This window comes from Beta vulgaris, chromosome 7 (genome assembly GCF_026745355.1).
Source record: "Beta vulgaris subsp. vulgaris cultivar EL10 chromosome 7, EL10.2, whole genome shotgun sequence".
Classification (NCBI taxonomy): Eukaryota; Viridiplantae; Streptophyta; class Magnoliopsida; order Caryophyllales; family Amaranthaceae; genus Beta; species Beta vulgaris.
The window spans coordinates 48,284,301-48,294,688 of record NC_079208.1 but is presented as its reverse complement, the minus strand read 5'-3'; the positions used below and the strand labels follow the sequence as shown (position 1 = coordinate 48,294,688).

The following is a 10,388-nucleotide window of genomic DNA, read 5'->3' as shown; positions in this document are numbered from 1 at the left end:
ATAATGAAGGTGGTTCTGCTTCCTCCGTTTGCTTCTTGTCACTTATTTCTGGAGAAGGTGGATGGTGTTGGTGGTGATCATGATAGTGTTGGTGGTGCTGATGATTTAGGTCTGTACTGTGATGATGTGGTGTTGATGGATTGTGTTTCTTAGAGTGTGGTTTTGTATGATGTAATGTTGGAGAATGGTGGCTATGAGGTGGCTTGGCGTGATGTTGAGGCATCCTTGTATGGCTATGATGTGTTTGCTCTTGGTGATGATGAGATAACGGAGGATCATGTCTATTGTAATGCGTTCCATGATAGTGATGAACAGGATGGCCATGATTTTGATGATTGTGGTTCTCATGATGAGGTGTCCCAGTGTGGTGTCCGTGGACTATTGTTCTGTGTTGGTGAGAGACTGGAGGGCGAGCCCTGTGGTATGGTGTTGCATGATGGTGATATGTTGGAGGTCGAGCCCTATGGTATGATGCTACATGATGGTGAGTCACTGGTAGGGGGTGTCTATGATATGTCGTGCCATGGTGGGGGGATGTTGTCCCCCGGTGATGAGTTGGTTGTTCATGGTTGTGGTGTCCTCTTCTTAAGTGATGAGGTGGTGTGACATTGTGCCTGTAGAATGGCCTCTGGTGGTGATGATGAACTATTGGTTGACTGTGGCCATGGCCATGGCCATGATGTCTTCGTCTATGATGATGATGGCCATGGTGGTGATGTATTGGTTCATAATAAGGGTGGAAGAAGGGGTGACCATGGAATAGATCCCAATGATGATGATAACGACCATGATGATGATGTTCAGAAGAATGATGATGCTCATGATGCTCAGGAGAGTGATGTCTGTGGTATGGCTCCCAATGATGATGATGATGATGATGCTCGGGAGAGTGGTGCCTGTGGTAAGAGTGGTGCCTGTGGTATGGCGCCCAATGATGATGATGTTGGGAGTGATGCCTATGGATTGGCTCCCAATGATGACTTCTCATATGGTGGTGACGATGATGATGTGGTATAATAAACTTGTGCGGTGGTCTATGTTTGTGTGGTTTGAATTTAGGTTTATGTGGGTGGGGCCTGAACTTGTGTGGCAGCTTATGACATGGATGACACGGTGGAAGAATAATCCTTGGCGGTAAATGGTATGGTGGTAGGATGGTCTTGCGGTGTGGCATAAAATGTGGTAGTAGAAAGAGTTCGTGCGATGGTGGTGGTGAGAGGATTAGGTGGTTTTCTGATGGTGGTGGTTGCTCCAAGGGAACGCTTTCTGATGGTGGTGGTGGTGCCAAGGGCACGCTTCCTAATGGTGGTGGTGGTGCGAAGGGAACACCTTCTGATGGGGGTGACATCTTTAGTGGCGGCGGTGGTGGTGGTGGTGGGAGTGACGGTGCATAGTAGATGTCGCTAGCTGCCATGGTTACTGATGGAAAGGTAAGAAAAACAAACGCGATGAGTAGTGAGACTAAGAGGGATGCCATTGATGAGAGATGAAGGAGAAAGGTAAAGAGTTAAAAGTTTATTCTGCTTGTCAAATGTGGATGATTCTCCATCTCTTCAAATGCCGAAAACTTTAATCAGGATTGTGGCAAAAAGTACGGCCCTTTTTTGGGCAGGCAATCTTTGATGAAGTTAGCCTCCAAATAAGGGGAGTTGCCTGCATAAAATACTTTGGGTCTCAACTGGATTATAGTATATAGGAGAATATGCATTAACTTTTTATCACGATCTTGCAAGGATAGATGATCCCCACCAAATAAGACGGCTACATGCCTTAATTGTAAATATTTTTTGAGTACATATTATTGTCTGCTTCTACCAACTTACCTCCCAACATCTGCCGTATAACTAGGCATGCTCCTAAAGTGTTTTGGTTTTTTGATTAGTGTAAGAACAAGGGACCACTAACTCACTAAGGGGTAACGCTAATTATGTACGTAGTAAAAAAAAAAGTCCCTAAAAAACTTACCTAGTAAAAAAAAAAAAGTAATTATCCACTCGAAAATTGAAGTTAGTAGTAAAAAACGTAATTTTCTTATAGTTGTATACTTGTATTGATGACACTGCAACAAAAAAGTTGTATTGATTCATTTATCGTAATAATCGATATATTGTAAATGATCTCAAAGTCAGTTGTCTTAATGATCCTTAAAAAAAATGTATTGATTCATTTATCGTAATAAGTTAATTGATAGATAGTGAACATGATTTAAAGTCAGTTTTATTAAGGACTTCTAATGGGAAAAATTGACAGGCTCAGTCTCAACTAGGGGTGTTAATGAGCCAGGGTGGCTCGCAAACTGTTCGAGCTCGGCTCAGTCAAAGCTCGGCTCGAGTTCAAGATCGGTTCGTGACGTTAGTGAGCCTAGCCGAGCCTGAGCCTAGTAGAGTTCGGCTCGAAAGCTCGCAAACATGTTCGTAAAATATTTTAGATAGGCTTTATGTAAAAAAATATTGTCCCACATCGATAGAAAAAGTAAACACCAACCTTGTTTTTCCTATATAATCTTATTACTCTTTAATTTCATTATAAATCTTGTTTGATTTGTTTTATTTTATAATGTTGGACAATCATTAAATATGCAAGGCCTAAAAACTTGGATTCCCCATTTCCACCATTATTGTCACGAGCATTCTGATTATTGTTACCCCCACGATTATTATTATCCCCTCGAGTTCTGTTATTTCTTCCCCGATTTCTCCCTCCAGAATTAGCCTTGGAGGAGGAACTTGATCCAGAACCATTAAGCATGATGAGAGGAGGAATCTGATCCATCCTTTGAATTTAACAATCGTTGTTCATGAAGGAGCAACTTAGGATGTAGATTATCAAAACTAATAGGAATGGATAATGCAGCAAAGTAGTGACAATGTGATCATACTCAGAATCACCATCCAGACCAAAAAGAGTATACTGTACTAAATCCTGGTTCGACACAGGACACTGAATGGTAGCAAGGGAATCAGCAATCACCTTAATCTCACGTAAATAACCATCCATAGTCTGGGAAGCAGTCTTTTTAATACGAGTTAAACGTTCCTTTAATTCCATAGATCTAGCCATACTAGCATGCATAAACCTAGTCTGTAAACGAGTCCAAATTTCCACAGAAGTAGCTAAATCATGAATATCCACAAAAACATCCCTAGATAACGTGGCAAAAATCCAAGATTTGATTTGTTGATCAACTCGCAAATATTCATAGAATTGAGCATTAGGAATTGAATTACCGCGTTCATCAATAATACTAGCAGGAGGAATAGAAATAGTGTCTTCAACCATACCAAGTAATTGATGGGAAAGAAGCAAACAAGTAATCTGAGTTTTCCATAATAAATAATCTTCAGGGGAAGAGAGGGTGATAGTTACCAGATTACTCAGATTAGGGGAAGATATTTGTGGCAAAGCAAATATATAAGAAGAAGAGGGCAGGGAAAACATGTTACCATAACCGATGGTGGTCGGTGTCGCATGGGGTTGGGGGAAACCTGGCGGAAACCGATGGGGCATGCGAGACGCGGAGGAGGGGGGGACGACTTGCTGCAGGGTTAAGGAGAGGCCATGGAGGGGCGCCATGGAGGCGTTGCTGGCGGTCGCGGTGGAATATGCGACGGCGGTGGCCGGAGGCGTCGTGAAGTACGACGTGAACAGCGACGGTGCAGATGAGTGGGTTAGCGTCGTGGGAAAGAACGACGGAAAGGGCGACGTGGCAGCGTGAGGGATCGCCGGCGGAGGCAACGGCTGTCCGGAGGTCGATGCCGGTGGTGGCTGCTGAACGGCGGCCGGTTGAGCGGAAGTTTGGGTGGAGAAATCCATCAGAATCGAAAAATTTGGTTTTTTTTTTTTTTTTTTAGGATTGTAAAACAAAAAAAAATCTGAGAGAGAAAAAAAAAACTTAGGCTATGTTACCATGTACAAGTATTGAGAATAATTGTGTTAACCTGTTGTAGGTTAACCTAACATTCAATATTTAAAATGTTTACAATACAGACCTATGATTAGTAAAGTACCATTCTACCCTTTACAATATAATATTATCCCTTTACATATAATATTATCCAATATTATTGTCTATCTATTTTGTCCATTTATATATAGTTTATTGTTTTTTGGTGAAATGTTAGGATCTTAATTATGTTCTTAGCTTGTATGTACTCATCTTTGTTGATTTTGTGCTTTATGTTTTTATTATGACTTATATCTTATTAATCCCGTGATTAGGGGTGTAAGTGGATTGGACTTTACCAAATCCAAATCCAGTCCAAAGTTTTTTGGACTCGAGAAATTGAGTCCAAATCCGATCCAAATATTTTTTGAGTCCAGTTCAATCCAGTTCGATAATTTTTTCTTGAGTCCGAATCCAGTCCAGTCCAGTCCGATTATTATATCTTTTTTACCAATTTAGATTCAATGATTCACAACGTTTTTTGAGATGTTTGAGCATTTGACATCTGATTTAATTATCAATATCCACACATTAGATTGAAAGCTTAAATTAAAGTAAATTACTATGAATGAAAAGTTGAATTAGATGCTTACCTTGATCTAAGTTGAGAGGAAGCAGAAAGACTAAGAATTAATCTGAGGGAGAAATAGAGAATGTGAGAGTCGAGACAGCGAGGTAGAAAGAAAATGAAGAGTAAGAGGAAGTGAGTAGTAAGGACTGACGAGTGAAGTGAGATAGAATTAGTCGGCTACTAGCCTACTACTGCGGTACTGCTAGTAAAATTTACTTATTTAACAAATGGAGCTAAGTGCAATAGTCTAGTGCCAAGTAAAATTGTTTGGCGCTAGTTGAAATATTTAGAGAGGGAAGGTTGAAAACTCCAAAATTTTAAAAATAGTATCAATTTTTTTAATATATACATTATATATGTATTAAATATATATTATATATAAAAATATTTTTGGACTGGACTGGACTTATTGGACTCCAAAGGGATGAGTCCAAATCCAGTCCAAAAATATTTGGACTCGAAAATTTGAGTCCGAGTCCAGTCCGAAAAATTTTCAGTCCAGTCCAGTCCGACAAGTTTGGACTGGACTGGATTGGACTCTGGATTTTTCGTAGTCCGCTTGCACCCCTACCCGTGATAACCCATTTTCACTTTCATATTATTGTTTCGTGAGGGAACATTGCATCAACTAGTTAACCAACTATTTTGGGCTGGAGATGATAATACATGTTTTTTTTTTTTTACGGAAAGAAAAGGGATTTCATTAATATTTCGCCAAACAGCACTTACAAGCCATTTCTGAAAAACATAATATGCTAAGAGAAGTACATATCACCCTAGAAATGTAAACATCGCAGATTTGACTTAATTTTGCCTAAATTCATCTGAAGCAATGCAATCTGTGAGTTCGCTCTGGTTCGGCATACGATCTGCAGATGCGGAAATTTTGGGATGAACATACTCCAATAGTCTTCCATAATTTTACAGAAGTTGTGAAACCCTAATTCTTCAAAAACCAACACAATCAACATAGAGTAGAAAAAATCACCATCTAAAAGATGGGAACTTTTATTGAAAGCAAATAAAAAGGATTTTTCGGGGCTTACCACTGGTTAAGACACCAGTGGTAGCCCCTAAGAAAAGGATGAAGGAAGAAGAAGAGGAAGAAGGAAGGAAGGAGAAAGCTTTAAAAAAGTGAAAACCCTAGCCGCAGAGGCGAGGAAGAATCCCTCCCAAGGAAAAACCTAGAGGGAACAAACTCTCTCTAGAAAACTAGAGAGAGAACCCAAGCTGCTTATTTTTGTATTTTAATTAATATTCTTTTTGGTCATTAGAGTTGTTTTAAATATTTTACAGATTGTAGCTTATTTTTTAAGATATGGACTTATTTGCCGGTTTGGAATGAATCTATCATGTGATATGGTTAAATAAGGTTTTTATACGAACCCCCTCAATCTGTTACATGGTATTTAACTCTTGTATTGATTCACTCATATTACTCATTGTATTATTCTATGGTATGATTCACTCATAACGTGATATGTTTCACTCATTTGTGATAAGAATCAACCGATTTTTGGATATGAATCCATCAATCTGTGATATGATACATTTACTAAACTTGTAGTTCACTAAATATTTAAAAGAGGATCCCTCAATTTGTGATATGATACATTTACTAAACTTGTAGTTCACTAAATATTCAAAAAAGGATCCCTCAAAGATATGAATCCAAGCCACCTAGTTTTTTCACACACCCAAACTAAAAAATGGCAACTAATTCAGTGTAATACACTATAGCAAATTCAAGATAACCAAGAACTAAACCTAACTATGTCGAAATTTTTTCCCAATTAATTTTAAAATTTAAAGTAAACAAATGTGGTGCAAATCAACAGATCTTACCTTTTTATTTTTCCTTTTCTTCTTTTCTTAGCTTTTTTTTATAAAGGCTTGGCTTTTAACTTTTTAAGCTTTAGGCTGAAATTTCTCGGTTGTATAAATATATAAGGGGTGAAATATATATGTATTATAGTATATTTAGGGTGTTAGTATGAAAAAATAGGACGGTATTTAGCAATTAAGAATATATTTAGAGAAATTCGTTTCATAATTGCTAACGGAGAAGTAGCGAAATATTTTTGTTTAAACGAGTTATAATATCAGATATTTATATTGTTATTTTATTATTTAAATACATTAAAATAAATGGGTGGTAAGAAGACGTAGTTGAGGAGGGGTGGTGGTGTTTGGTGTTCGGATGAGATGAGAGAGTGGGTGTGAGTTGTGGTGCTGTTTGGAGGTCTGAGGGTGATCGAAGGAGAGAGAAAGTTGAGAGGAGGGAGGAGGGAGGAGAGAGAAAGTGAAAATGAATTTGTTTTATTTTTAGGTGAAAAATAGAAAAAAAAAACAACAACAAATGCGTCATATTGCAACACTTAGCAATGTAACCTACTATGTCACAAATTCAAGAAAACCGGTTAAAACAATACAACAAAATGGCACTACAAGCTTATCTAATAAGGAATAATTCATAACTTCACTTATTTTGAGAAGATCACACAAATGTTGGCTTATTAAAAATAATTTTCCCTATGGAAAAAGGCCACATAGTTAAATAAATTATCTCTAGTCTTCTATAGTTATATGATTGGTTTAAAGCGGGTACAAAGAGTACTAAATCTATTTTTTTTTTTTTGAACTCAAATAAAAATACTAAACCACCTTAAATATAAATTGTTCCAATAAAAATATTTAACATTGTGCTACTATTTTTTGTGAAATAAAATTCATTCATTGTTTAAACTCATATCACATCTATAATAGAAGTCAACACTGATAAATACATATGAAATTGAAATAAATACTATTTAAATATGACAAAAACACGATCGTTGAGGAAATTTAAATTTATGAAAACCCTCGTTTTTCACACTGATGTTTGATACACCATTCTACAATGGGGTCTATCAATGTTTTGTAGTTTTGAAGTAGAAATGGATTTAATTCAAGTTATTGTAAATGAAATACTGTCATCTGTTTCAACCTTGCACAAATTCCAATCTACAAATCAACCTTTAGAATCACACAAAAACCAATATTAAAGTCCACAAACTCTTATATGGAGAGAGATAAAGGCCCTGTTTGGTACTGAGCTTTTTTATCAGCTATTAGAGGTTTTGAACCCATTTTAGAATTTTGACCAGTCAAAACTCTATTATGGGTGTTGGGTAAGAAGAGGTTTGCAATAGAGTTTTGGGGTCAAAACTCTCAAAACAAAAACACTGCAAAATGCAACGTTTTGTTTAAAGTTTTGCAAAACAAAAATTTTGAAGACAATTTTGCCCACTGTTAATTAGCATTATTAACTCAATGCAAAATCACCAACAATTCCACCACCAACAATTCCATGAAAATTCACCACCGTAAACACCACCACCAACATCCACCGAAAAAACCACCACAAGTCAAAAAATCACCACCACTAATGAAGAATCGAAGATGGTGATGATGATTAAGGTTGCCTTATGTTGATGATGAAAAATTGTCGATTCATGATGATGATTTTTTTTTTTACGGGGACTAGATATTCTTGATTATTTTTGATGATGATGATGATGGTTCTTGATGACAATGAGATTCTTGATGAGCGATTGATGATGATTCTTGAGATGTGTTTGCACAGATTAGTTTTAGGATTTTTTTTTAAAATGAAATATGTAGGAAGGAAGTGAAAGAGAAAGAGGAGAGGTAAGGAGGAGAGAGAAAGGGTTATGGAGGTTGGTCATTAGAGCATCCTTAATAATGAAAAGAAAAAAATGGTTCATCCTTCTCTCTCCTCTTTTCTCTCTCCTCCACATCATTCTCACAAACCATTTACAATTTTACTCTTAACCATGCACCCAAAAATAATGATTCATCACTATTTATCATTCTTTTTTCCTACCCCACCACATTTTCTCTCTCTTTAAATAATTCTATGAAGTTTTATTAATTAATGTAAAACAACTTTACGCTAATTAATTGTAATTAACTCTTATAATTATTAATTTATAAAAACTAATTTTTTTTATATAATAATTATCGAGGAGTAATTAATTATCGTAATCTAATTAATTATTTTTTTGAAAATTAATTAATATTAGTTGACAAATACTAAAAAAGATGCATCCATTCGAAACATATTACATAAAAATCAAATGAAAAGAAGACATGGAGATTAAATGCAACATTAAAACAAAAAACTAAAATCCCATTTTTTTTTAGTTTCCGTTCGTACCGAACTTTGCCCATATATGTTCGATCAAATCGTTTTTCAATGATAAATGAGTTTGTTGATCTTCGATTTCTGCTTTGTGCTGCAAATACGTGTTGATGTCGACAATTCGATCGTTATGATATTCAAAACGACCTTCTTGCTCTTCGTTGTTTCTCTGAGCAGAACGATGTCGAGACCCGCCTACGTCAAACTCTGCTGGATCCATGTAATTTTGGTAGGTTTCTCGTTCATCTTCAACTATCATGTTGTGCATGATTATGCACGCCAACATAATCTTATGAAGCATGTCCACATCCCAAGCAAGGGATGGCATCCGAATAATAGCAAATCGAGCTTGTAGCACTCCAAATGCTCGTTCCACATCTTTCCTTGCTGCTTCTTGATGTCTTGCAAAGAGTCTATCTTTATGAGATTGTGGGCTCGTTATGGACTTCACAAAAGTAGCCCATTTGGGGTAGATACCATCAGTAAGGTAATATCCTTTGTTATATTGATGGCCATTTATAACGAAATTAACAGCCGGAGCTCGACCTTCTAAAACATCTTGAAACACAGGAGATCTATGAAGCACGTTCAGATCGTTGCAACTTCCCGGCATTCCGAAAAAAGAATGCCAAATCCACAAGTCCCTATCAGCTACAGCTTCAAGCACAAGTGTAGCTACCCCTGCCCTTCCTTGATATTGCCCTCTCCATGCTGTTGGACAATTCTTCCACTCCCAATGCATACAATCGATGCTACCAATCATGCCAGGAAATCCACGTTCTTCTCCAATTCGTAACAGCCTCCTCAGATCGGCTTCATTCGGTCGTCTTAAGTACACATTACTAAATTGGTTAATGACGCCGTCAACGAATCGCTGAAGTGCCAATCTTGCCGTACTATCACTAATACGTATGTACTCATCGCAAGCGTCAGAAGCACACCCATAAGCTAATTGTCGTATTGCTGCGGTACACTTTTGCAACGGCGACAAGCCAAAACGACCGGTGCAATCCCTCTTTTGTTCGAACCAGTCGTCGTTCCTCACAACTTCATTCATGATACGCTCAAAAACATGCTTTTGCATACGAAATCTACGTCGAAACAACCTACTTGAGTAAACGGGATTTTCTGCAAAATAGTCATTGTATAATCTTAAATCACCTTCTTCTCGACCCCTATCAGCCCGAGGTCGAGTACGTCCACCTGGTCTCATTCTAGGAGTGACCGCTGACACAAGGATTGGGAGATAAGTATGAGTGACATTGTCGATCATGTCATCTACTTCTTTGTTCTCCATATCCCTCATTTCCTCTTCTGAATCATCGGAAGAAGAAGAGGAAGTTGAACTGATATTATATTTGTAGGAATTCATTTTAGATTTGTAAGATATCTGATTTTGGTAGGGGAGATTGTTGTAGAGAATTGCAGAGCTCTTATCCTTTTTATATATACTAATGGAGGAGCATAAGATTTATTTTGAAGATCATCACATGGCTTCTCTGAAAAGGAGTAGGTAATGATGTCTTTTAGAGACAATATCACATGGGTTTTCTGAAAAGTAGTATGGGATCATAGAGATACTTTTTCAAAGAGAGTATCACATGGGTTTTCTGAAAAGTAGTATGGGATCATAGAGGTGTCTCCTCAGATAAAGCATCACATGGCTTCTC

At 37.3% G+C, this 10,388-nt stretch overlaps 2 protein-coding genes across 2 annotated transcripts; one reads left to right on the top strand and one right to left on the bottom strand.

Moving 5' to 3' along the window:
• The first annotated feature begins 621 nt into the window (after positions 1 to 621).
• Positions 622 to 1,017, top strand: LOC104908720 (uncharacterized). Its single transcript, XM_010697870.3, has one exon. The coding sequence runs from the start codon at positions 622 to 624 to the stop codon at positions 1,015 to 1,017; it is 396 nt and encodes a 131-aa protein (XP_010696172.2).
• Positions 1,018 to 8,716: 7,699 nt separating this feature from the next.
• LOC125499586 (uncharacterized) lies at positions 8,717 to 10,090 on the bottom strand. Its single transcript, XM_048648558.2, has one exon. The coding sequence runs from the start codon at positions 10,088 to 10,090 to the stop codon at positions 8,717 to 8,719; it is 1,374 nt and encodes a 457-aa protein (XP_048504515.1).
• Between the last annotated feature and the right edge of the window lie 298 nt (positions 10,091 to 10,388).